The following is a 26,717-nucleotide window of genomic DNA, read 5'->3' on the forward strand; positions in this document are numbered from 1 at the left end:
CACACACAGACACAAGAACACACGAAACGAAAGAGTACAATACTTGCTCAGATGGAACAAGCCACAAAACAGTTCAAACAACACAACACACGGGTGGGGCTCACATGCAAAATACTGGCAGCCACCACCAAACGGGACAGACAAAGCCATTACATCTCAACCTGGGTATTACCTTTCGGTTGCGCTTCGTTGACAGCCTTCTTGATTTCCACCAGCAGGTTCTGCGACAGCGAGGCGGCCGGGCTGATGTGCCGCTGCTGCTGGTTGATTTCCGAATAGTCGTCGCTCGAGTCGCGCGACGACCCGTCGTCGATCAAACCGCCGCCAGAGCCACGGCGGCCTTCTCGCTCCGCCAGCCGTTCCTTCAGCTGTTCCGCTAGCAGCGGCGGCGTTATACCCTTCAGCCCCTTTGGCCTTCGGCTCGGGTACATCCAGCTGTCGCTGGATAGCCCACTATCCTTCAGCTTATCCGTGGACGAGCCGAGATCACTGTCGTACGAGGACGCGTTCAGATCCGACCCGTAGCTCGAGTTCAGCTTGCCATTGTCCGACCCTACCGCCGCACGGTAAATGTTCGGAATCGTCGTATGCTGCTGCTGCTGCTGCTGCTGCTGCTGCTGTTGGTGATGGTCCGCATGTCCTCCACCGGAGCTACGCTCTTTGTTCACCTGTGCGTACACGGGCAGCCCGGAGTCTTCGCCCTTCAGCGTGGCCACCTTGCGGTTCACGATCTGGGGCGTACTGTACAGCCCACTGTACTCGTGTGAACCCTCCGTACCGGTCGCGGTTCGCGTCAGCTGTCCCTCTTCGTCGTCGCTTTCGTCCAGTGCACAGTCGGAGCCGCTGTTACTGTGGCTTCGCTTGCCGGGCAGATTGCGCTTGGCCAAGCCGCCCCGCGCCACCAGATCGCTTTTGCCCTTGTTGAGCGAATTGTCCAGCAGCTCGTGCTGCGGGACGGCCACATCCAGATCGTCGTCCTTGGTCGTCGCCGGCACCTTCCGCTCCACCGTTGCCGTCTTGCCGTCCTCTCCCTCACCGTCCGGCGAGAGGTCGCTAAACTCCGTGTCGGACAGATCCGTCTCGAGCTTCTGGAAGACGGGTTTCGGGGGCTGCCGGCGGGACATCTGGGGCGTCAGCTTCAGGCTGGCACTGTCGTACGGCAGGATGACCGGAAAGCCGGCCTTCCGTTGCGTTTCCTGCAGCTCCTGCTCGAGGCTGATGACGCGATCCTTCAGCTTCTTCACCAGCGCGTTGTACTCGGTGTCCTTCTCCTGCAAGTGCTGCAGGTAATACTCCTGGAACTGGATCTGCGAACGAAAACAGGGCGGTGAGAACAATGTACTGGCGAGCTGGTGTCCGCACACCACTTACCATATCCCGCTCCCGGTGCTGATAATCGCGCAGTATCTTCTTCACCCGGCTGTACTTCTTTTCCAGCACCAGGTACTGTGCCTGGGACTGCTGCAGCATGTTCTGGTAGTTGTTTGCCTCCTTCTTGATGTTGGCCAGCTCCCGCTCCGTCTGCTTCACGCGCTCATTCAACAGCTCTGCCTCGTTGCAGGTCTGCTGGTATTTAATGAGCTAGTAGTAATTAAACGGGACAACGGTCGAGGACAGGTTTTTGGGGACGGAACCACACCAGGGATGGTGGTGTCGAGATGCAGGGAGGAGAGAATCGAAAACATAATATTAATATTGCGTTCACTTAACCAGGTTCCAAAAGATGAGAGGCTTTATTATACACTTCGCTTCCGGCAAGGCGGGCAATCTAATTGTGTAGTGACATTTTAGTTCAATTCGTTGCTGCAGGCAATCAAACATCCTTGTGGGATGTCGGTGTGTGTGTGTGTGTGGGTTGGCAAGCTTTTAGTTTACAATTTTTGTGTTCAAATTATTTTGCAGAAAAACGTGTTATTTTTAAATTTGCTATCTGTTGTGCTTTTTTGCAGCAAATGTGTATTGGGGATATATTTAAATTTATAAGATGAAGACATTTATTATGCGTGGCTTTATGATAGAGGCGATAAGGACCGAGAGAGAAAGAGCAATGAAGATAACTTTGCAGCAGGACATAGACAATCAAATCACACACGCACACGCACACAGATTGTTGCACACAGTACGAATAGATCAATCACACGCACGCACATCGCACACACACACACGGACACTCGCACACATATACACACATCGCTTTTGAGGTTAGTAGCTTCCACTTGCTGCCTTTCCGCTCCCACCCACATTATAAAGGATTTGAAAACAAAACGGACCAAAAACCAAAACCAAAACATAAAAATCGTAAACGTAAACTTACCTGTTGCTTCAGGTTCAGTATGTCGCCCTCATGCAGTGCAATGGTTTTAAGGTTCTGGACATATTATCATTGATTATGATTAATATTCAATTTTCGTGTTATTTATAAAGAGGGGAAGAGGGGGGGGGGGGCACACGGGTGGGAAATTCGTTTCATTGCAATGCAAACATTCCACACAGGGCGCATGGGGGTTCCGGTTTCGGGGCGGGGTTCGAGACGAGACCAGGGTATGATGGTGTTGGGATTCGCATAAATTACAACATAATTTCGACACCGACAGAAAAAAGAGCAGGTAAGGTGTGAGTAAGAGTAGGTGTGAACATTGTACAGCAAAAGTAAGAGAAGGGAAAACATGGGTGTTGGTGGTGGAATAAATGAAATTTTTGGGTTGCACGTGTTGTAAAATAAAGGGAATTATTGTTGTCGTTTTTTTGCATAATTTTGAGCGAGTGGAAAGGGTTGTGGTGGGTGGTGGTGGTGGTTGTGGTTGGTTGGTTCAGTTGATTGGCAGTGACAAAGATACAGATGCATATTCGTGTGGCGGATTGGAAAGAAAGAAAAGAAATTGGGAAAATATTCCAATGAACAAATGTTTGGTTTGATGTTTTGTTTTTTGATATGATGCTATTGAGTAACGCAGAAAGTAAAGACTATATGCCAAAAGGGAATCAAGAAACGGTCAATCGATGGGTATTCAGATTGTGTGAGGTTTCACCGATTGTCATTTTTCGTATCATCATCAGGATGGAAAAGAAACTATTGCTACGTTCTATAATGTCTACACTATTTAACCAAATCCAGCTTTCAAGAGAACGAACGCTTGCAATAACTCAATACCAAGAGATCTACCGCTGTGCATCGCTGTGCTAGTAGTGCTAGTGCTAACAAGACCAAGACAAGGCAACGTGCATGCATGCATTCGGCTCAGGTTTTGCGCACAAGGCGCGACGACGTGCAGAATATTGTAGTCTTACCGTCTCAATGGAAAGAGTAGGAAACACATTACTGTATCATATGCACAGCCCCCTGCAAAGCCCACAGTGTATCCACAGCGCATTCCGATCTCCGCGTTCCGTGGGAGGTTTCGGTCCAGGCAGAGGCAGAGTAAACCCCAAACAACAACAGATAAAAAGCAAAACATATTTGCACCGAGGCGGCACCGGACACAGAAAAAAAGCCGTAAAACCAAAAAAAGGCAACAAAAGGAAGAAAAAACTAACGCTAAAACAACGACACTGCTAAAGCACCGTGTAAAGAAGCACGAAACATAAGAGGCAACATAAATTTTGCACTGTGACTAGGTGAGTATATGTGATAGAGAACGAGAGAAAGTGACTACAACTGTCGATGTTTCTAACCCAAATAGGGTTACACAACATCACTATTACACACTTGCCACGTAAGGATAGAAAAGATACAGAATAAAACGCTTGAAGCACTATAGAACGAAACTTTACCGCTTTATGCTGCACAGAACATATGGCCATTCCCAACAATGGTTAGAAGGTAGGTGTGTGTGTGTGATTGCACAGTATTAAAAAAAATGGTAGAACGAAATGGAATAGACAAGAAAAACAAACCGGTTAAAGTGTACAAACGCGAACACGAATCGCAACAGTTTGAAACTCGAAATCGAGAAAAGGAACAAATTGGCAAAGAAAAATCTCTTATCATTGATGTGCTGTTAGAGGTAAAATGCGGAACGGATTTGGGTAAACGAAAACTTTAAGAAGCAGTATTAGTAGAAAAGAACGAAAACAAAACTCAAGCCATAGCCATTCATATGTTATCTTTACGCTGGTTTTAAAGTACTAGCAAAAATTAAGTAAGTCAATCTCGAAATTTCACGCAGTTGGAAAAATGAGTAATCAAAACTAACATTTTCTGTTTGTTAAATCATTAACTCGAATACAGTGAAACGTAAAACAACGACAGGAAATAGAAGATTGAAGAAGTTGCAAGTTTTGCTTGATTTGTTCTTCAATTTTCCACACTTAAAGCAACTCAGAAGTGTTTCATTCCGAAAAAGCCTAACATGAAAGTCTCAACAACGAGTATCGGTTTCCAATCGACCAATTGAACGGATGTGGTTTTCAAAACAATACAACTGATGATGTTTGCGTATGAGAACGTAAATAAAAAAAAAAACATAGGACTGGATGAAAACGATAATGATACGATCGAAGCACAACGAGGTGACACAAGCAACAACGACCATTCTTACCTCCTGCAGGATTCGGCGCAACGACTCCACGTCGCTGCTCCTGGCAGCTTCCGTTTCGAACAGCGATTCGGCTGCATTCGTCGTAGGACTGACCGGTCCCTCGGAAACGCTCGAGTTTGCCGACACAGGCAGCGTGCTGTCTTCCGAGATTTCTGCATTCCGCCGGATGTAGTCCTCGAGCTGCCGCTTAACGCGTTCCTCCTTCTCCCGGTCCGCCTGCAGGCTTTGGCGTATCAGTTGCGCGACTTCCGAGTTTTCCGGGTCGCGTTCGCGCCCAATCTGGAAACGCACCAGACCGGAGGTGTTGCGCAGCACGGACGCAGCGTACGCTTGCGTAACACCGACTAGACTTTTGCCATCGACTTCAATGATTTGATCGTTCACCTAAAAAAATACACATTTTCTATGTTAGCATTACAGCTCAGCGCAACGAAGGATTGGTTCTTCTCCATACCTGTATTCTTCCGTCGCGGGCAGCGGCACCATTGTCCGTAATGGTTTTAACGAATATGCCCAACTTTTCCAACCCAGCGTCCGCACCAACACCCATACCTTTGGAAGAAAAGCACATAAAATGCATTATATTAGACTTCTTGTAATAAACAATCCCTCTCTCTAGTCTTCTCACCTATTATGCTCAATCCCAAACCCTCAGGTCCCTTCATTAGCTCCACCGGGAAGACGTCCATCTTTTCGACCCGCTTCTCCAGCTCGTACTCGGCGGAGGCCGCCACCGGATCGACGTCCTCGTTGCGCCGATCGTAATCGTTGACCGAGAACGTCGAGAACACCTGCATCGGGTTGCAGCTGAACTTTACCTTCGTGGTTTTCTTCACGTACCCGCGCAGATCGTCATCGTCCAGCTCGCGCTCCGCCTCGATCAGGCCCGGCACCTCCATCCAGAAGTTGCCGTCCTCGAAGAAGTGCACCCCGTCCGGGTTGACGTACACCTCCTTGCAGCGCACGGGCGGATACTCGGGAATGTAGAAGCCGGCGGCCGAATTGTTCGACTCATCGTCGGCCGACACGTCCGCCTCGCTGACACTGCCCTCAACCGGTGCCTGGGGCTGCTGCTGTTGCCGGGGTGCCGCAACGCACCGACCGCTAGCTACCTGCTGCTGCTGCTGCTGCTGCTCCTCCTCCTGACCTTCCTCTTCCTGTGTCGCTTCGCCCTCGTCCTCCAGTGCACCGGTCGTTTCTGCCGCCGACTCCTCCAGCTTACTCAGATTGATGCTGTCCGAGGTGGTGGTGGTGACGCTCGGTATCGAGTCGCCCGTATCGACGTACGAATCGGCCAGGATGGAGGACGAGTCGAGCAGGATGGTTTGGTTCAGCAGATCACATGTCGTGTTGTTGCCGATGCTCGTATCCTCCGGATGACTAGTGGTGGAATTGTTTCGGCTAGCGCTCGTGGGCGGCGGTGGCGGTGGCGGCTTATCGCGCATCGACGAGCCGACCGTGGACGAGGAGGAAGTAGCGTTCTTCGGTGCCTCCAGCACATCCTTCAGCCAGTCCGGCTCGTCCGCTGTGGGCGCTGTCGATGGGACGGCGGCAGTGGTGGTGGTTGGCGGTGCTTGTTTCTGTGGCAGCTGCTGAGGTTTGGCGGCCGGCTCCGGAACGGACGGTACTTGCTGGCGGGGCCCTGCCACCACCCGTACTGCGGGTGGTTCTTCCGCTTCCGCTTTGGCTTGATTGTTGAGCAGAATTTGCTCCACTTCGCGTGCCTGTTCATCCGAGAGTAGCGGTCGTTGTCTACGGGCGAGGTAAGAAAGAAAACAAGCGTTAGAATGCTTGCGTACCGAAGTTTTAATGTACTTTTGTTTTTAATTAACCAACGAAGCAAGATCCTCCCTACCGGTGGGCGAAGATCACACATAGATTAGCCGCATTCTATCTTACTTGTCTAAAAGTTAGCGAATTCGAAGGAAAAAAAACGCAATCTGCACATTACCTGATCTTGTTCTCCAAAATTCTACATTCCAATGCATTCAACATGGAACCACCGAAAGCGAACACAAGTACACAAGCGAAGAATTGTGGACCCAACCATTTTCGCATGGCGGTGGTGGTGGTGGTGGTGGTGGTGTGCGTGTGTATGGTGACGATGGCGATGATAATATGTAGCGTGTGCGTATGTGATGAAGATGCGTATTCGTGCGGCGTAGCGTGTAGTAGGGATGATGATGGATTTTGTTTGTAGTGTGTGTTGTTGATGCATTTTGTAACATAAATCCAAAATTTTAGAAATAAGGAAACGTAAAAAACGCATATTTATAGCACACAGGCACGTTGCGGGGTCCGAAACAAATGGGTGAAATAAAAAGAAAAAAAAGAGAGAAAGAGGAAAATAGAGATCAATTTTAACATGGAAGTGAAAGGCATTGGTTGCTCTACTGGCTAATGTCTCTGTTTCTGGAAGAGCATGCACATACACACGCGCGGTATCTAAATTGTGCACCCATAAAGATAACACGTGAAGTCGATGCCGGGTTTGAAGGCAACATGCAGTAAAAACGGCCGTACTCCGAGGGAAATTAGGTGAAGTGGCAACTTCAGATAACATCGAACTCATTCGTGAAATTACTCTCTACCCGGAGAGTAGCCAATCGCTTAGCTGCGCGGCAGCTTGGCCACCGTGAACCCTAGCAGAAAAGGTCTAAAAATGAACTGTACTCTGAGTTGACTCGAAAAAATTTAAAATTCTGGAAACAGATGGAGGCGCATAGTGCTCCGTGTGACCAATCACACAAAACTTCTTCATTTTTTAATTATACTTTTTCCTGCCTTCCTTGGGTGATTAAAACCCCGATCATTATTATCGTTAGCTAATTGGAGCCTGTATAGAGGCGGGCAAACTGCCAACGGGTTTAATCAGCATTACAGTAAACATTTCCTTCCATCATCTTCGCACATAGCACGCTCCCGAGTTACTCTGTACCGGTTTGTTAAACCCTTATTCTACACATGGGGCATCAGCTGTGATTGACATGGGTTGCTACAATTATAATGCAATCACCCACACCGATCCCCTCCCGGGCTATGTGAAGCTGGGTATAATTGCCCGCTGCTTGCTTATTCAATGAATTTCAATCATATCTCTCTTAAGCCCGCGCAACCCAAGAGTATGCCAATAACGATCCATTACACATCGCGCGCTGCGATAGGGGACACACATTTGCGATGCAAAATATGCAACAACCCATTCCCTTGAAGAGCCCTCCTCATGCGACTGTTCTTCCACAAACAGGGAACCGCGACGAGAATACGTCATTTGATCGATGGACTTACATTCACGGGTAGCGAAATCGTGTGTGCCGCCCTTTCTAGGCGTGATGCAAAGGAAATGAAATGTGTATGTGTGTGTGTCGGTGTTTGCCTCTTGTAAACAACCATTTACACTACACGGATATTCAATTTTACACTACACACTGCCCTACTGCTGCTCACAAAAGAACATAACTCACAAAGAAACTCCCCACTAGGGAAAAACTAGATCTGGGTCAGCGCGGATGATCCGTGGTCGGGTGTGTATGTTTACGAGACATCACACAGAGGCGGATGCAACGGAAACTACAGCTGAAATCAGTCTCCCATGTGGGACACAAAAACAGTGAGCGTGAAAGAGAAACGCCTTGGCAAGATTGCCTCACTAATGCAACTGGGAATTCTAGGTGCCAAAATAATGTCGAAACCGTTTCCATCATTTTCTTCAAAATCGCAGCCAAGTCAACTCAAACGAAAGGTTAGATTATCCTAGCCAGTTCTATTAATGACTTTTTGCCCCAACTGAGGCTTTCCGTTAGCACTGCAAAACACACACACAAGACAAACACTTGGTACACGCATTCGCCTGCCGATACCGTACCTGGAGCTAAGTAGCCGTTCCGCCTCATCCGCCGTCATCTCGTCGGGCAGCAGGCTGTCCTGCTCGTTGTCGCTCGCGTCCGCAAACTTGAGCGTGTCCTGCAGATCCAGCGGGGGGCCTTCCGGGATCGGCGGTGGCCGCAGCGACGCGAGCGACGGTGGCTCGGGCAGCGTTTTCGTGCTGTAGTCATCGTCCGCCGGCTGGCTGAGCGTCGTTCGCGTCGGATCGAGCAGTATCTGCGCACTGTGGTAGCCCTTTTCGCCCATCTCGCTCAGCTCGTCAAAGTCCAGTATCTTTGCCTCGTCCCGCTCGCCGTCCATGAAGGCGAGCTCACTGTCGGTGGCCATCGTGGTGGTGGAGCCGTTGTCACCGAGCGAGGACGGCAGAATCGATGCGTAAACTACCCGTTCGGTGGTCCCGGACCGACCGTTGGCGAGGGTAGCAGGGCCAGCAACAACCTGCGGCTCAGCTAGCTGGGCGGCAGCATGGCCACCGTTCGGTACGCCGGAACTTGCCGCCGCACCGGATGGTTGAGATCGAGCAAGGGGCACACCGACCGCCGGCTGTTTGGCACTCCGATACACGTCCACCTCGCCATAGATTTCGTCACACTCCGTACCGTCTGGCCGCACCCGATAGCCCAGATCGGCGTAGGTTAGCTTCGCTTCGGCCGGGCTGCCGACCGGTGAGCGATCCTCCCCGATCGGTACCTTGCGGGGCGGGGACGCCGGCAGCGGCAGATCAAACTCGTAGGCGGGCTTTAGCTTGGCTTTGATTTCGGGCGACGGTTCGTTGAACCCGCCCTCGTCCGTAGTGGTGGAGCTGCTGATGATGCTCGGCGGACGGTTGCCAAGCCCGGCGGCAGGAACGTCGAAACAGATGCTCGACACCTTGGTGCGGCGGGTGACGCCGCCTTGTTGCTGTGGCGGCTGCTGCTGCTGTTCACCGGAATGTTCATCGTCTGTACGTGAGGATTTTCCTGGAGATGAAGAGGAACAATCGAATAATATGTTAGAAAATTCGAAAAATGTACGCTGAAGCCTTAAAAAAGATATCTTATAAAGTTCACCACTGAAGCGTGACATCTTCGTCTGATGTGTCGGCAAATACTGGGATCACCTCAAGCGACCATCCATCCAACCTGCCCCTACCCTAATGCAAGTGGAAGGGATCGGCCCGCACCTAAACAATCACCACTCACCTTTGCAGTCGATGCAAAAACGGCGAATGCTGAGACACATCTCTTCTCTACTGCTGCAACTACTGCTGGTGGATTGTGTCAATGTGATGCGGTCAACTGTGCGCGAATTCGCGACGCCCTCCTTCTTCCCTCACTCACAAACCAGCATCTTAAAAAAACCGGCAACTCTCCAAAGCGGTCTCCAGTACCTCACACTGGTTGGCTGGTTATCTTCTTCGTTCAATTGTCAATCCCTCTCAATTAACCGACCGACCGTGCGGCCCAACTCTTGATCCAACTAAATCTGCATCATGCACATTGTGGACATTCATTCTACTTTTCGGTTCACTTTTTCACAACAAAAGGCAACATATAACACATCACAGTTCGCTTGTCTTGTCGTGTCGTCACCGGTGCTGCGTCTGTTAAAGATTAGCGTTGCAAATGGACTGGTGTAAGAAGTACACACAAAAGACAAGCTATATAATTTCACTTTTCGTTTATGAGTTCATCACTAGCAACGACTCCCACCCGGTCCATATCAGTTGTTTCCAAAAAAAAAAAGCAGATTCCACTACTCACAGTTGCCAAAAAGCTATTATGTGTTAATGAATTAGCGTTCGGCACTTTCGTCGTCACTTTGGAAGACGCTGTCGCAGGCTATTGCAAAAGACTAAATGTTTATTTACTTTATCTTCACGAATTAAATGGACATACCGCGCCATTCCGTAATGGATGACACCATGGGAGACACACGCTTTGTGCATTTTGTCTACAAGCTGTAGGGCGTACTGCGTATTTTGTATTTTATAGGTTTAAACTGTATCTCTGAGAGCAAATCAGAGGGCTACCAAATTTGCAAATATTATGCTTTGTTTTACTTTTTTTCCAACACACAAAACGGTTAGATCGCTCATCTTATCGTTTTGATGTCATAAGAACCGGTGAAGCGTTCCCAAATTCCATAGCTATTCCATGACCCTTGCGTTAAGCGACCAAATCATAACCAGTGTGGCTATTGCACACTTCAATGATTCCAGCACGAGATACTAGAGCATATCTTTAGCATCTTTCTTCCATGAACCAACCAGCCACCCACATGAACCATTCCGTTGGTAGTAAAAACCGCCAAGAATGTTGCTCCTATTTCAAGAATGTAATCTTGATTTATGTGTCGCCACGGCAAACACACACACACACACACACACACACACACACACACACACACACACACACACACACACACGAGCACATCTACGCTTCCACCCACGTAACCCCATATTTCAGACGAGGGAAGTATCATGTAATCTTCAGATAGATTGCGGCGAGCTGAGGCACGCGGTTCCAAGGAAATAAAACCAACAAATAATTAATTATGAAATTGTTTGCTTTTGTGGAAGGAGTTCCATACCAACTATAAATTGCTTCAGAAAAGGGGAGTCGAGTTACTCTTTTCCATATTTTCTTTTGGAACTTGAGACACCGCACAAGAAGAGGAAATTGTCTGATTGGGCTGATTTCACTCCCCAAACATCTGCATCATGGCTGACCCAAAACACATGTTCGGTGTCGTGTGATCGTCACGAACCACAAGATGGAGTTCAGTAAATAGGAGTAGTAGGAGAGCAAGCTGAGGATCAACTGAGTGTCTTTTTTTTCGGTTGACTTTGGTTTCGGTAAAAATATTGCGACGCCATCAAGCAGCTAAATGACACTTGCTATCGATCGCGCTCAAGGCAAATGGAATGTCGACAAAGAATGTTGATGATGGTTGGGCGAAGGTGGACAGCTGCGGTCGCACCGAGAGATACTACTGCTACGCGCGTGAACGGGTGACAGAGACCACAGAGAGCATGCATTGCGATTGGCGGGAGCCAAATTGGAAGCTGTTGCGTTGGTGTGGAAATGTGGTCGTTGCCGCTCGGTTCCATTGGTTGGTGAAGCTGGTGACTATCGTTTCTTCAAAAATACCACCAACTCGTGATTAAACCTCCGAAAACGATTAGCTAGGAACGGTTTCAATGGAATGTTTGTAATATCAATTGAACTGGCGCCGAAGAGCAGTAAATCTTGCATACCTTTAAAACATTTTGTAGGAACTTTGAGCTTGAAATTTAAAAAAAATCCATATAAAAAAACTCCTGATCTTGCCTCTAAAACCTTGACATCCAACTTTCATCAACTTTCCGATAAATCTTTCGCCGATGATGAAAGGACAAGTCCCTGACGTCATTGCACAGTTGCGTCAAGCAGCCCAGTCAGAAATTAATAGAACCAAGCCGACATGTTTTCCTCATTTTTATTTTCCCAATTTTTCTATCACACCACGAAATGAGGTGATTCACTCGGCCATGGTTACGATGGGTGGAAATAAAAATTAAATCAATCCTCTACCAAACACCGTTCACAGCTGTGTGTTTGACAGTCCGAACCCATCTCACCCAATCATATGTATGTCATACACGTATTGAGCGGTGAAAAAACACATAAACACATGGTCAGTTGTGGCCAGCTGAAATTGGATGATCAGTATATTGGATCCACTTTGGTAGATGATTCTTTTTTTCATCGCACTTTTGATCTTTTGCTTTTGCCGCCCAGCTGTAGTGGGAGGGGGGTTGGATCGTCATCTGTCATCGGTTTTGCGACCCAAAAGGCATCGATGTCGTCTCCGACAAGCGCTTTCTTTGTGCCTTCCTCCACAGCCGGACAACGGACCCCATCATATAACAACGTTTTGACAAACTCGTTGTCTAGTGCTGGTGTGGTGAATGAAAAAGTCGGGGGAAATGTTGTTTGTAGACAACAACTCTAAGACGGCACAAAAACAACTAAAAAACGGACTAAAAAAGCGTTTATATTTATAAAAATTTCAAACGACCTCCCGACTCGTCTCGTCTGTTGACATTTCCACACATACAAGTTTTGCGAATAAGTCGTTTCGTGTGTGTGCCCCTTTTTTTTAAATGGTTTATTGGGCAACGTCCCCACCCAGGCGGCCAAACAATGTTCAGCGTGCTTGATGAGGCCATTTTTTTATGATAGATTTGTGTTGTTCGTTGCTCTTCCTTGTTCCCCCCTCTAGTTTTGTTTGTTTGTTTGTTTGTCTGTTTGCTATTTGTTTCGCCTGACAATGTTTGGTGGAATTTGCTGTGCACTTGCGACCTCTCGTAGTGTACATGTGCGGTTACCACCATCATCCCACATTTTGTGTTCCATCTGGATCATTGTTTACACTGGACCAAACACACATGAAGCATCGATCGGTCCATCGCATCGATTCATACTATGTTCTGCGTAAAAAGCCCATTTGTGTGGGAGTAGACAAGGTCACGCGCACGCACTTGTCATTCAATGTTAATGTCCCATTCGAACGGATAGCTAGTAGCTGCAATTTAGTAAATCATGGCACAACTTTGTGTTATTCAAACCGGGCCCACGATAACACGCTAGCGCCACCAGCGTACTGTCGCGTGGCGTCACCAATTACGATCGTCTGTACACTCTCTGGGTTGTAAAAACAGCAAGGGAAATTAAATTTAAAACACACCCCCACCCACTCAGCGGCAGCAGTTCCCAGTGGCGTCGGAACACACAAAGTACAGCCATGTTTAAGGTCAAAGTCGCTGTAAATACTATTTTTAGCGACTTCAATCGTTTAGCCAGGTTGCTCTCTTTATCAACGATGGTGATAGCATTAAGCGCGCTGTTCGATTCACGCTGTTGTGATGGAGTTATAGCACACCGGATGATGTTCAAATTGATAGACACACCTGCCCCTCCAAGCCACTCAAAAACCGCTTAAATCAAGGCTTGTGAGATAAGCGGTAATAAAATAGGCATAAATACGTAAAAAGAAGTCGGTAGGTCGTACTATCAGAATACTATGCATGTCAATGAGTGTGTTTAAAACCTTGTCACAAGATGTGTACAAGAAATTGAAGAATTTAAATTGAAGAGCCTACACGAGATATGTGTTTTCCAAGAAGATGAACTCCAGTTGGACATCTCCTCGTAAGCTTCATTTCGCAAAACGCTTAACAAATGCAAACTTTCCTCCAAAAGCATTACAAACATTCGCGTCCATCAATTGCTACTCTCTCGAACTCCATTTTGCCATTAGACCATGCCAAAGTTTTTTGACTGATTGGGGCTTAAACAATTTCAATGTAAATTCATCAACAACCCGCCCCGGACGCCTCAGAGTTCCCCTCAGAGTTGAGAAGTTAAGATCATTTTCTCCAATTAAAATGTACCACCAGCAGCAGCATACAGGCTTGGCCAGACTGACTCCCTCATTCGCAGACTGAATGCTTCATTGGCAGATCGTAACGCGCACACAGAAGCAAAATGTGCAACAGTGAGCAGATTGCAAATTTGCAGCACAACACATCTTCTTGGCTTTCATGTCTCACTTGACCACCACTGGCAAACAGACACAAACACACGCACGCGCAACCATAACGCACACACGCGCGCAACGCGCATTTGATTCTACGAAACCGGCAGAAGAATTATATCTTTCACGCAATAAAATTATTCAGCACCACTGTTCACTCCTCCTGGGATCTTTGCTTCCTAGGGCTTCTTCTTCTGCTCGTTTGCCATGAGCAAACGCAATTTTTCGCGCACAGTTTTTCATCATAGCCACGACCACCAGAGAGCAGCGGGAATGGGAAACCGAACAAACCACCAATAGGGAAATGTAGTTGACGGGTCATTTTAACCGAAACCGAAACCCAAACGAGGGAAAGCAGAAAACACATCGCACACAGATTCTTAACACCTCCTTTTCCGAACACAAGAATTTGCTTCTTTGCCACTCTTGTTTCTCTTCTGGCAAAATACTTTCACTGTGGCTAATAGGTTATGATATTTTTCACAGCAGCCTTGCAGTGGCGTGCGGTTTAAATATAATCACCGACACGAACGGCCCCCACCACACCACCATCCGTCTCCACACCGGGATATTCACGTGGATACACATAAATTGCGTCAACTTTCGGGACCTTCGGGGCGCCGCCGGCAGGAGGTCGTACATTCAACACAGTATTGTGTCGGAAAGCATTAAACGTGAAAAATAAACACACGGGGGCGCACTCAAAGCGACTAATGAATTTGCATATCACAGATGAGTTGCATATCAAGGGGCCTGACCACCACAATCGAACAACGGGGACTGTCTTGTGTCGCTTGATCTGACGCTTCACACAAGGCCACACAAAGATTCATTCATTACACTTTCAAACATTAACAACGACAAAAAATACCGCTCAACATTATCTGATGCTAGCTGTCGTGTTCAATTGAGCACGTTTTAGGAATGGGAAATTACACTCAAACGCCCACACAACACATCCTTGGCCGACTGCGCACGCTGGAGCGGTAGTACAACAACACTGTACTGCCCTAAATTGGCACAAAACAACGCACGAGGGATGGCGGTTTCAAACGCGAAGCAGCAGCCAACAGGGCACAGCACGCGCACACACCGTCCGCCCGAGATGCCTGAGACTGGGGACACGAACGTGAAAACACTGAACCCCGGGTTGCGGGTGTCGATCGTCGTCACTCTTGCGCGGATGATGCGAGGAGGATCGTGCGCGACAAAATTCACGACGACGTTCTCTCTCGCCCCCACTCTGAGAGCGGGAGAGACAGCTCGAGCGATCGACCACAGCATACAGCGGCCCCGACGATCATCCGCTGCGGGTCTCTGGGAGGGCGACGGCTTGACGCCACGCAACATTAACGGAGCGCCGAGACTCGAGATCACTCCCGAAGCCGAGACACACGTTCTTTCTCTCCCCATTCTCATTTTGTGCTGTGCGCGCTAAACGCAAACTACTAGCCGAGGGTTTCTGTGATGTACTGAAGCGGCAATCATCTGAACCCTCCTGCTTCTAAGTGGCTTGGGAGGAGATCGAGTATAATGATCGAACTGACAGCATGTATGGAGGAGCGATGCACGATGCTTTTCCAAGATGCGATTCACAGAAACGGAGTCGGGGATGTGTAGTTTTTGACTATTTTTGGATGCAGATTTGTGCCTGTTTCTCAAGGGTCGATCTCTACCGCTCTGAAGTGTTCTGAAATCAAACGCTTGAGAAGCTGTAAAGCCTCTTTGGACGCTGTGTTTTATTTTTATGGGTTAATTTTATGTTTGCGATGACTTTGGCATCGACAGTCACCACTTTAACTTTTGCTGACCACAAACCAACCGAAAGCGGTAACTCTCTGCCTCAAATAAAATGAAAACTAAAGTCAATGTGTTTATGTTATGCCTAGAACTGGTTGATTGCAATAAAAATGTAGTACCGACTTTTAGGAGGCTTCTATGTGACACATATTGCTCCAACAACTCGCTCTCATCAACTCAACAAAAACACTACCGAATCGGAACCACAACCAAGAACTCACACAACTCGAAAATGTAAAGAACAAACAGTGAAAGGTTTTGATTGTGCTGCGAAATGTAGTTCACTTCAGCGTTTGCTCTTCACTTGCAACCGGCCATATGCCATATTATGGATTTTCCAGAGAAACCTTATTGCCCACATTCACCCCAGCTGCAGCATTCAGAGTGTGAAAGATCGACAGTATACACGCCGGAAAACCGTAAGCTGCACTTTCCCTCCCTTCCTAACACCTCCCCTGTCTTCTCTTCCGCGTCGTATTGCATTCACAAATTCCCTGCTCTCCACACATCCAGAGATTGAGATTCTATTTATAAAAACGTAGCCTCAGCCTTCGCTCCTCTGAGTGCGACGCTGCCCTACGAAGCAAGTGGACGCGCTGGAGAGGAATGGTGTATTATGCAGAGGGAGGGACTGTGCATACACAACACCACACACACCACACAGAAAGTGTGATGGAAAATGCACAACAAACTTCTGGTGCACTGAGGGTGGGATTTGTGCACTTTCTCCATCGTCGACGCTGGGACGTTATTTCACACCGACCGGATTTTGGTTGATCTTTGCTGGAATCGTCAGTATCCGCTAATTCTTTCTCATTTTAACTACATCCAGCGACGGGGGGAGCGACAATGTGCAGCACTAAGTGCCACTCCGTATGTCAATGGTCGTTTCAAGTAAGAAAAACATAGTTCCTGATTTGATCGTTGAAATGTGACGATACTTAGCGTATCATTAACAAGCAGCGGTCGGAAAAGCCAGAACATAGCTAATAGTAATGCATGTACCAGCTAACCACAAAATGAAAGATCTGATAGTCGCTCCATTGGCATGAACATACACACTACTAATCCCATCTTTACCCGGGAAAATTTGTATTTGTTCGAAAAATTCCCCATATAGACCACACGCCCAGAGCACTGTTTTGCAACATGCAACTGAGCGGATTAAAACCCCTCGAGCCCCGGGATTAAAAATGGTTGCTAGAGTGCACCAGCCAACATCATTATGCTTGTCCCATTTTGCAGCGCAACCATTCCCGAATTAACCGCTCTAGAGGGGAGAGGGTGCAGAGCGTAGCATCATCCCTCACGAGACGATGGCACTACGGCTCCAGCAACTGTTTGCATTTCTCGATGCCGCACCGACTCACTAATGGGTGGTATGTACGCCCTCGATAAACCTACCAATGGACTTGCATTGCATTGCACTCCACCGGGCGGTCGCGGTGCACAAACGATGCCCCCGCGGGCGGTTTTGTGTTCGGGAGCGGCACCAATGTGGTGGTAAAAATAGGCCAATTTTGCACGTCCGCTAGCGAGCCGGTGGTGTTGTTGGTTTCGCTTCGCCCCCGTGTCCGCTCGGGCGAAATTGGAAAACAAAATATTATTCCCAACTTCAACCGACCAGCCCCAGACGCTCCGGGGAAGATTTTCGATCGTGAAATTTATGTTCCTTTTCGCGCCTACAAGCTCTAGACCCCACCATCAACCGGGACAGCATCTGGAAGCAGTTTGCCACTTTTCGTGCTGTGTGAAGGTGTGCCAATAGCTAGTGCAAGCGGTTTACTACACTCTCTGAGTTAGGTGGGCCAAGATGATTCAGGACTTTACATTTACTTTCAGAATATTGCTTTGAAGAATGCGTTAAAACGACTGCAGATGACATTTACAACGCTTGGCTACATGATTTTTCTTATGGGTTTTTAGCAGAAATACGACTCGTTAGCAAATTTACGTTACGCTCGTCGCCTACCGGAACTAACACCAGCTTCCGTAGCGAAAAGTGTCAAGTGGCGTTGCCTACACACACACGCATCCATCTACCCATGTTTTACCAAACGTTGAGATCCCTTTTGCTGATGACTTCCCTCTAACTGTGACAAAATCTTGTGCCCCCTGTCTTTGCTAACGGTATACAAGATTTAAGGTTCAACCTCCGAACGCAACCAACCACAACCAAAGCGCAAAACATTTTCCCTAACGCAGTGCAAATTAGCCTAAACCTCGTGTAGCAGTCTCATCAGCCACAGCGTTACATTATGGCGAAAAGTTATTATTATATCGGGCACTGCCTTCCCTTTCTCAGATTCGTTTTGTGTCGAGTTTTGGCTCCCTTTTTCGCTCGTGCCTTGCAGCAAAAGGGTTAAAGAATTCCGCTCAGCTCTCTTCAAGCGTTTGTATGCTTGGTCACGTATTATGCCGAATCGGAAGTCGGTGAGAAGTGGCTTTTTTTATAAAATATATCGTACACTTCTCCTATCGTCTAAGAACGGGGCAGCATTTGAAGTGCACGTTTTGCGACTTCCTGCGACAAACACACACAAAAATAGGGGTTTTTACCCTTTGAAAATGAACAACGCTTTTGTCTAGCCAACCACACGCTCTTGCTGCCACCCCCAGACGGATGTGCACGAGATCGGAAAACCTTTTCCTCGTGAAGTGTGCTTGGGCGCTGGCAGAATGAAGAGTCCTAATGAGCGAAGATTCCGTGACTAGAAACAATGGCTTTTCGAAATTTGGTGCATGCGAGATGACTTTTTTTTGTTTAAGTCTTTCCCTACATATATGACTACCTTCTAGGAACGCTTCTACTATTCCAACACGTGTTGTAATCTAACACTCACCATTTAGTTCCTCGACCGGTTTCGCTTCGTGCGCCGGCGGTGAGTCTTCGGCCCTGGACGAGTCGTCCCGCTCGATGCTGCTGCCTGCTTTCATCAGCTTTTCCGTCGACTCGTTTTCCTGCTTCTCGTCCTCGGTGTGGATCGGCGACGACGGACCGGACGAAGCGCTCGCGCCCGGCGACGGCGACGAGCTGATGGCGTGTGCCGGTGAGGTCAGTCCACCCGAGCCCGTGTCCTTTTCAGACGATTGCCGTCGGGCAAGCGGTCCGAGCTCGGGATACTTGAAGCCCCCGTTACCTGTCGGCGGCGCCGGTACCGCAGGCAGCCGTTCGTCCAGGTTGCCCTCCAGCGATTTTTTACGAATCGCTTTCTCCGGTGGAGGCGGTGGCACCTGTTGTTCGACTAGTTGCTGCTGCTGCTGCTGCTGCTGTTGGTGATGGACCGTCGTAAGTACGGTGGTACTGCTTCGCACCGGTGCAACCGGGGGCAAGTTAGCGTGCGGTGCTGTAACCGCTGGTGGCGGTTCCGCCTGCCGCGGTGGAGGTTTCAGCTTTTCCGGGCTTAGCTTTGTGGGACTGAGCGAGCTCGGATCGGTGGCGTGCGGCGGCACTGCTGGCGGTGTCTTTGTGGGGCTCGGGAACGAGTTCTGGCGCAGGTTGGCGGTCCGCGGGCCCTTCTCCGGCGGTGGCGGTGGTGGCGTCTGTCGCTTCGGCGGACTTGGCGGTGGCTCACTCGGGGACGGTAGCCGATGGTGCACCCCATGCCCATTTCGTTCCGCTGCGAACGGCGGAGGTGGAAGCGGCTCCTTTGCGCTTCCATTTGGAATGGCTGAATAGTTCCCGTTGGTGGTCGGCGCTGAGTTGACCGGTGGGGCCGCAGTTGCAGCGGTGGCGGCGGCCGCACCCGCTCCCGCTATAATGCCCGTCCCCGGTACGGTCCGAATGATATCGCACCGGTTGAAATCGCTGCCCTTCGTTGTGCGCGTCTTGGAAAAGTGGGACGTCCAGTTCTTCTGCTTCTCAATCAGCTCGCGCGAGTTAAACTTGCGCTCCGGCTTTTCGGGCTTTTCCGGCTTCTCTGACTTGAGCCGGGACTGGTTGAGGATGCGGTTCGAGTCGAGCTTGCCGATGCCGTTGCTGATGGCCGTCGGCGGCGGCGGCTGCTGCTGCAACTGCTTTCTCTTTGGCGACGGTGACCGGTCCGGCCCGGAACCGATGTCGGACAGATTGTCCTCCCGGCTGCTCGAGTGCGACATCTTGATGCTGAACGGTGGCGGACGGTTGACGCGCCCTTCGCCCAGCTTTTCGAACAGGGCGCGCGCGTTGTTGAAGCGGGCGGCGTGTGACTCGGTCCGCACGACCGTTGCCGTGGGGGAATGGGTTGCGGCGGTGGCACTGTCGGCCGCTGGTCGATCACCGCTGCGCGTCTGTACGTCCTGCGCGAGCTCGACCGGTTTGCGCTGGAAGAGGTTCGCTATCTGCGATACCTTAGGCCCGGCGGCGGCCGTTGCCGCTGACGGATGGGCGGCGGTGGCCGTCGATTTGTCCATGGTTAATGTGCTGATTCTGAAAGAGGGAGAAAAAATGGAAAGTTGGTATCAGATTATGTCATTGAAATGGCAATCACATTGTTCCCCACTACCTAGACAATGCATGTTTCAGTCTATGGGTATGTAAGGAGGCACTCCCTATCGGTCTGTTATGCTAAAAACTGCATTCAACAATTAGAGGGCATCATCTTGTAAAATTTAGCACTTCTGATTCGCGGATTAGCACACCGTGCGGCTTCAAAGGCAAGATACTGGACACCATTGAGTGATAGCGTTGCTTGGTGATGCAAGAAAATGCCTCTCCCGACGGCAGAGATACTCCCCCCCATCGTGCTCACAAACACACTCACAACCACAAGGAATATCGAGGAAACTTCCACTCACGCGCTGTGCCAGTTCAGTGAGCAATAACATTCTAACTAATGTCGAGCCAATCGAACTGATACAATCTTGAGCGCAGCGCTTCCGAAACCATGCGCATCGCTGTAATGTCCGACGTAGCGCCAATGTTGCTTGCTTTGTCGGGGAGAAAGAAAAAGCAAGACACCTCAAGATGGTCATCACAGAGGCAAAGCGACAGGACGGTAAATAAAACAAGCAGCCAACGGAACTCTCCACTGTGTTGGAGGAGGGTTTTGCACCGGTGCTGTCGCTTGCGATAAGAAACACACAGTACAAGTGTCTTATCAGACGTTTGCGCGCTCCTCAATGCTCGATACTGCGAGCGCCGAGCGTGTACTGTGATGTCATAAACATACGCAGAAGGGGGAACACTCTGTTACGAGCGAGATTTGAAGCACATTCCAATCACAGGTGCAGCTTACATAGATATCGCCTGGGGAAGTGGTTTTAATTTCTATTGGTAAAGCCTTTTTCCGGGTTCGATAAATCGAAGAATGTTGGAAGAAACGAATGTCCCTAGAGCCTTCCAAATCAATGAGAAATCCATTACGACTCAAGGGAACTGATAGCGTTTAATAAATGTTGTCTGATTCCACCAATTCTTCGTAAAATCAACACTATACTCACATCCATTTTGCTAATAATCAGATGAAATCACACTTGGAAAACTAAATTACTCCTTCTCTTCTGCGTCTTTAATTTCTCTGCTTGAAAGTCTTTCACTTGTTACTCCACAAAAATTGGAACACTTCCGATTCGACCGCTGCCGGTGAAACAACTAATCAGCCCCGCGTATTACATTAGAACGTCCAAACAACCGAATGCGACTGTGTGTTGTGTTTTGCGCGACCGGCCACACTGATCAGGCACACAAACATCAAGGCGCAACTGATAACACTGTCACGAGAGGTGGTGGTGCCGAGGCGTAGCAGTTCGGAAGTCTTGTTTAGTCCAAAACACGAAGCTGTCGGACACTGCCGTGATAAGTACACCGGGTGGCTAAAAACACTACCACTAGCCTTCTCACAACACAAGCCAGCGCAGGCAGCGACTGCACCAGAACAAGCACTGGCTAGGTTAGGCACTTCACAGGCCAATCCTCATCATAAACCAGATATAGCGTGTTCTCAAGAGGGCTAAAGACACTATGGAACGGTTCAGACCGATCGATGGATTCAGTTCTGGGCGAGACACAATCCAACGATGACACCAGCAAGAATCAAGTCGTGGAGATTTCAAGCTTTTCTAGCAAATTTAGCGCTGATAGGACCTATCATCTCGGCGCAGAAAGTTCCCAACTGTGCCAGTACACTCGGATGTTTCTCGTTTCCCGCGATCACTTCCTGTCCCAATCCGGACGAGTTCTGGTCACCGACGGCCGTCCTCGGTGGCTGTTGTCCGGGCTGTGTTCGAGGTCTTGCCCTTGGGACACCGTGCGGCACTAGTACGACGACCGAAACGACCTCCGATGCAGTTGAAACACCGTCCACCTGTGCACCCGGGCTAGTCTGTGGTGTTGGTAGTGTTTGCCGGCTGAATACGGGTGAGAGTGTGGTTTAAAAAAAAGGCACTCACACGCACGTGGAAGCGTTATTAACTTTTAACTTTCACTTGCACGTACCACCCCGTCTGGGCAGGCGACTGTTTATCGACGCATCACGTCCCCGATAGCATCCAGTGGGTTCCGCAGTGCGATAGCCGGGGCCGGTACGCACCCAAACAATGCCGGGGCGATCAAATCAACGGCCGCTGCTTCTGCTATTCCGCCGAGGGCAAACGCATCTTTGGCTGGAGCTGGCGTAATCGGGCGCAGCGCATGACCTGCGGTTAGTGTTAGAGCCTTAGGAAGGCTCTCTATCGTATCACGTGGTGTGATAATTACAGTGTGGCTTGTGTTTGGCCTTGCAGCCTGCAGCCGACGACGGGCCGACCTGGAAGCGGAAGGAAGGTTTGACATGACGCTGCACTGCACACCGGATGGCAACTACGAGCAGCTGCAGTGCGACCAGGGTGTCTGCTGGTGTGCCGATTCGGAAACTGGAACCCAAACCGCCGGAACTCGGGCCGTCCCGGAGGAGCTGTGGAGTTTGCTCCCGTGCTGTTAGTAGCTGTGTCAAGACAACCTAAGTCCCCATTTTGATCGATAATTCAACGGGCTTGAAATTGACTGTTTCCATTCTCACTCTCTGTCTATCTCTCTGCTCCCTTCCAGATAACGAAACACTTCATGGCGTACAGTATCTGAGGCGTTGCGAAAGTGTTGCATTTTCGCAAATACTTCAGCGCAAACAATTCATCATCCGTGGGCACAGGGACGTAACGTTCACCGATACACTGTGCGAGTACGATGGCAGCCACGGTCGGTACATCATCGAAGGGCAAGAGTACGTTGGTTGGAATGGACAGAGCTTAATTTAGTGGTTTAGTATTATTTTCAAACCTTTCATTTTTTAAACCACCCCCAGAGCTGCATGCACGTGGCATGACGGGACGAAGCTTAATCCTTACAAAACTTCGCTCCGAACACTGTCGGCGATGAACTGTAGTAAGTAATAATATTTTCTAGATATACAAATTGAATTATCGCAATCAAAACTCAGACATTCCATAGTAAATACTTTTCGGCATTGCTGTTAGAAATAATGCGACCTAAAATCACATCACATTGCATACCCTTCAGGCGGAACGCTTAGATACGCTTTCTAAAACGCTTACTGCTGTAAGCGCCCAATGCTATGCAATCTGCTCTGCAACGCAAATGCTTTCGCGACTTTTTTGAGGCGCGCTCGCTCGAAACAAAAGCTAAACGGCACAAGAATGCGCCAACAGCAAGCAATTCACACACCACCGCCACCCCAACAACCACCACAGCAGGATGCAGTTCGTTTTCATCATCCCCGGCGAAACAAATTGCCCGTTAACGTGGGTTACTTAACGAGACTAACCACACCATTCCACACGCAACAACCGCTTGGCCGCTTTCCACACTCCCTCCCCAATGGCACGGAAATTGATGGCAACACACAACCCGACAACACATTGTTTCAACCAACCAGCCTGGTCCTCCCGCACCAGAGCTCATTTTAAAAGCGCATGCTATTTCGCACTTTACTACCACCGTGCGTCTTTCTTCTCCTTCCGTTCACAGATTGCGCACGCGACGAAAAGCTTTTCATGCTGGCGGGCCGGAAAATGGCACTGGCTTGCGAGGGCAACGGGAACTATGTGCCGCTACAGTCCCGCAACGGGGAGCTGTTCTGCGTCGACCCGGACGGGTACGTGGTGGCCGAGAACGTGTCGGAACAGACCAACTGTGAGCAGTACATTTTCGGGGCAAGCCTGATGTGATCAAATTAGGAAAATAAACTGTATAAGCTTAGTATAAGTGTCGCGGACGGTGATGAGAGTTTCCCACCGTGCCCATCATCTTCAATCAATCACAGCAAATAGTTTACTGATTTCCCTCCACGAAAGCGTACGCTTCTCGAAACGATATCACTGAGTCGTGAGATCTTATCGTGACTAACATCGAAAGTCAATTTTCCCCAAAAAAAATCACACTGATATGAAGTCACCAACCAGTGACGGGGTAAGGTTAGGCTAGGCAAGCGTGTAGTTACTGTCACCTCTTTTAGTCGGAAAGAAACTTCCGCCCGAGTCCCCACCAAACACGATGGGTCATTTCTTCACGTTCCCGCGTATTCCGGTGTTTATTTTGTACTGCTGCTGCTTCATCATCACCGCCACCACTGCGGTGGATCCACCGACCTGTGATTCATCCTACGGATGCATCTCCTCCATCCGGCAGGAGGACTGTGCCAAGGGCGAGATATTGATCTCGGGCGGTTCGCTCAACGGTTGCTGTCCGGGTTGCCGCGGCGGTCGAACCTACCTGGCCGTGTGTAACCTGAACATTCCCGATCGGCGCTGTGCGCCGGGCCTGAAGTGTGTTGGGCGCAAGTGTATCTACGATCGCTGTGAGTTACGTTAGGTCCTCTCAGGAAACGATTTTGGAGACATTAGTTGAAGTTGGGGTTTGCATTCTTCAGCCACCTGTCTGCACACGATGCATCTGGATAAGGATTTGGTCGGCTGGATCCCGAAGTGCAACCTGGACGGGACGTACGCGGCCAAGCAGTGCCGGGGAGATCGGCTGTCCGGTCGCTGCTTCTGCTACAGCGAGGACGGCAAACGGATCTTCGGCTGGGACTGGTACCGCAACACCGAGCGGATGACTTGCGGTAAGGACACACCAGTGACAGAGTATACGGAAATGCAAAGTTTGAGATCTGCTTGCCACTCTTTCTTGCCAGCCTGCAGCAGACGCCGCGATAAGCTGGAGAAGGAGGGCCGCTTCGATGTCACGCTGCACTGTACGCAAAACGGCAACTACGAGGAGCTGCAGTGCGATTCGGGACTGTGCTGGTGTGCGGACGAGCTGACCGGCAGTGTCCAGCTGGGCACGACCGTCGTGCATGAAAGCTTGTGGGAGCTGCTGCCCTGCTGTGAGTATGCTTGCGCATTGATCGAGCCCGGCCATCTTCGCTAACCTTCTGGCGCGCTCCCCGTCACACAGATAACAGCACGCTGCACGGTGAGTCGTACCTGCGCCAGTGCGAAAGTGCGGCCCAGGCGCAGAAGCTGATTCTGAAGAAGTTTTACGCGCGCGGTACCGTTGGCGTCACCTTCAACGAGATTCCGTGCGACTACGACGGCGCGTACGGCCGGTACAAGGTGGAAAATGGAGTGTAAGTAAGCCCGCTCAGTCACAACAACAGTACAAAACGTGCCACCACCTCGACGCGTAAGAGCACTTTGGCTGTGTGCTTGAGGTGACTTATGACTTTCACCCGATACGAGGTCGGTTTTGGTGGTGGCAGCACTGTCGGTGCGCGCCTTTCTTTCCAAACGGTTCACGGTCATGGTTTCTTACTCACCCACCCGCTCTCCAATCCCCTTTTTTTACAGCGTCTACTGCACTTGGCGTGACGGAAAGAAGATTGGCTCGTTTCAGATACGCTCCAGCATGCTCTCGTCGGTGAACTGCTGTAAGTAGTGCAAGCGGCAATGGGTGTCCACACAAATCATTTCATCTCTCGCCTCGCAGATTGTGCACGTGATACAATCATCTACCGGGAGGCGGGCATACCGTTCACGCTGGCCTGCGGCGGCAACGGGAACTACGAGTACTCCCAGGACCAGAACGGGCAACTGTTTTGCGTCGACAGCGACGGGTTCGTGGTAACGACGGAGGTCGCACCGAATGAGTCATGCGATAAGTTCATCTACAACTCCGCTTTCTACGACGAGGACTGATTGCTGTGGTGGTGGTGGCTTCCGCCTTGGCTCGCTTCCATCGCGCCGCGTATCTCCCGCAACAAACATCTAAAACGTTAGTTGGAAAAAATGAATCGTATGCGGCATGTGTGTGTGTGTTTGATACGTGATACATCATCGTGCATGCCGCCGCAAGAAAATAGCCTACGTCTTACGATTGTTGTTTGTTTACACGCTACTTCTCACCCATATTCTCAGGTGAACAATCAAGCCCGAAACCGAAAGAATCTAAATCCCGTTGATGACATTGGAAACCGGACCTACCGCCTAGCGCGATGTGAAGGTGCGGCAATGCATTAACCAGGAGGGGATTCGGGTAAGTGTATCCTTTCCATAACACTGAACCACATCGCGCATTGGTCGGTCGATATGTTATGGTTTGGGTAACTGTACACCACACCACTCTGTAGCACACATGTCTACTGTTGGCTCGATCTACTAGAGCAGTAAAGGCTTTCGCTTCCAGTGACGCCCAGTGTCCAAGCGTTCGATACATTCCACCGGACTACTAGGTGGCAAACACGCCTGACCTTTCCAATACACGCGGTATGGCGGCTCTGCTCAAGCAAACCTGTTCCAGTTTTGCAGCTCACCGCAATCGAAGCAAAAGTGTGGAAACGGTAGCCTGCGAGTTCAATGTTTGCGCTCAGAATGTGTCGGAAAGGTTACGTAGCGTGTCACATGTTGGAAGGCATGTTTTACATCGCAAATCCGTTTACCGAGCAGGATATTGAATGGGGATTTCTTGCACCTTTTTATGAGGCCTAAAAATGGAGCAGCAACATACAACTAGTGTAATTGGGT

The 26,717-nt window shown here is 49.5% G+C and overlaps 3 protein-coding genes across 16 annotated transcripts in view; 2 read left to right on the plus strand and 1 right to left on the minus strand.

Annotated features, from left to right (window-relative positions):
• The window catches only part of LOC121593079 (neurabin-1), a 64,451-nt gene that overhangs the window by 4,365 nt on the left and 33,369 nt on the right, over positions 1 to 26,717 (minus strand). For 3 of the 13 annotated variants that reach the window (XM_041915136.1, XM_041915134.1, XM_041915133.1), the window contains exons 4-13: positions 18,626 to 20,190; positions 8,404 to 9,382; positions 6,490 to 6,510; positions 5,167 to 6,290; positions 4,993 to 5,090; positions 4,539 to 4,922; positions 3,772 to 3,780; positions 2,315 to 2,368; positions 1,372 to 1,581; positions 173 to 1,307 (exon numbers count right to left, since the gene is read on the minus strand). In XM_041915136.1, the coding sequence (XP_041771070.1) occupies positions 173 to 1,307; positions 1,372 to 1,581; positions 2,315 to 2,368; positions 3,772 to 3,780; positions 4,539 to 4,922; positions 4,993 to 5,090; positions 5,167 to 6,290; positions 6,490 to 6,510; positions 8,404 to 9,382; positions 18,626 to 20,174 (5,563 nt within the window). In that variant the 5' untranslated portion in view covers positions 20,175 to 20,190. Of the gene's footprint in view, positions 1 to 172; positions 1,308 to 1,371; positions 1,582 to 2,314; positions 2,369 to 3,771; positions 3,781 to 4,538; positions 4,923 to 4,992; positions 5,091 to 5,166; positions 6,291 to 6,489; positions 6,511 to 8,403; positions 9,383 to 9,604; positions 10,033 to 14,853; positions 15,133 to 18,625; positions 20,191 to 20,266; positions 20,286 to 21,203; positions 21,453 to 26,717 lie in introns of those variants that run through there. The other 10 variants (XM_041915135.1, XM_041915137.1, XM_041915142.1 and 7 more) reach the window with 10 other exon arrangements.
• LOC121593087 lies at positions 21,542 to 24,013 on the plus strand. The gene is made up of 6 exons (XM_041915153.1): positions 21,542 to 22,119; positions 22,214 to 22,402; positions 22,485 to 22,676; positions 22,789 to 22,960; positions 23,042 to 23,121; positions 23,725 to 24,013. The coding sequence occupies exons 1-6, from the start codon at positions 21,780 to 21,782 to the stop codon at positions 23,922 to 23,924; spliced, it is 1,173 nt and encodes a 390-aa protein (XP_041771087.1). The 5' UTR covers positions 21,542 to 21,779; the 3' UTR covers positions 23,925 to 24,013.
• LOC121593088 lies at positions 24,189 to 26,706 on the plus strand. Of its 2 annotated transcripts, XR_006004728.1 has the most exons (7): positions 24,189 to 24,553; positions 24,626 to 24,817; positions 24,890 to 25,081; positions 25,153 to 25,324; positions 25,545 to 25,624; positions 25,684 to 25,968; positions 26,112 to 26,706. XR_006004728.1 is itself a non-coding variant. In XM_041915154.1 (6 exons), exons 1-6 carry the CDS (start codon positions 24,250 to 24,252, stop codon positions 25,890 to 25,892), a joined length of 1,149 nt encoding a protein of 382 aa, XP_041771088.1. In that variant the 5' UTR covers positions 24,189 to 24,249; the 3' UTR covers positions 25,893 to 26,055. The 2 variants fall into 2 exon arrangements, 1 of the variants encoding a protein (XP_041771088.1); XM_041915154.1 differs by lacking the exon at positions 26,112 to 26,706 and having other exon boundaries at positions 25,684 to 26,055.

The sequence above is a fragment of the Anopheles merus genome, chromosome 2L (genome assembly GCF_017562075.2).
Source record: "Anopheles merus strain MAF chromosome 2L, AmerM5.1, whole genome shotgun sequence".
Lineage (NCBI taxonomy): Eukaryota > Metazoa > Arthropoda > Insecta > Diptera > Culicidae > Anopheles > Anopheles merus.

Bases quoted from the DNA above. Each gene is read 5' to 3' on its own strand.
- LOC121593088 (XM_041915154.1), top strand. From the start codon at position 24,250: ATGGGTCATTTCTTCACGTTCCCGCGTATTCCGGTGTTTATTTTGTAC. The intron at 24,554-24,625 runs GTGAGTTACGTT...TGCATTCTTCAG, and splicing joins CAAGTGTATCTACGATCGCT to CCACCTGTCTGCACACGATG. The intron at 25,082-25,152 runs GTGAGTATGCTT...CCCGTCACACAG, and splicing joins GTGGGAGCTGCTGCCCTGCT to ATAACAGCACGCTGCACGGT.
- LOC121593087 (XM_041915153.1), top strand. From the start codon at position 21,780: ATGACACCAGCAAGAATCAAGTCGTGGAGATTTCAAGCTTTTCTAGCA. The intron at 22,677-22,788 runs GTTAGTAGCTGT...GCTCCCTTCCAG, and splicing joins GTGGAGTTTGCTCCCGTGCT to ATAACGAAACACTTCATGGC. The intron at 23,122-23,724 runs GTAAGTAATAAT...TTCCGTTCACAG, and splicing joins ACTGTCGGCGATGAACTGTA to ATTGCGCACGCGACGAAAAG.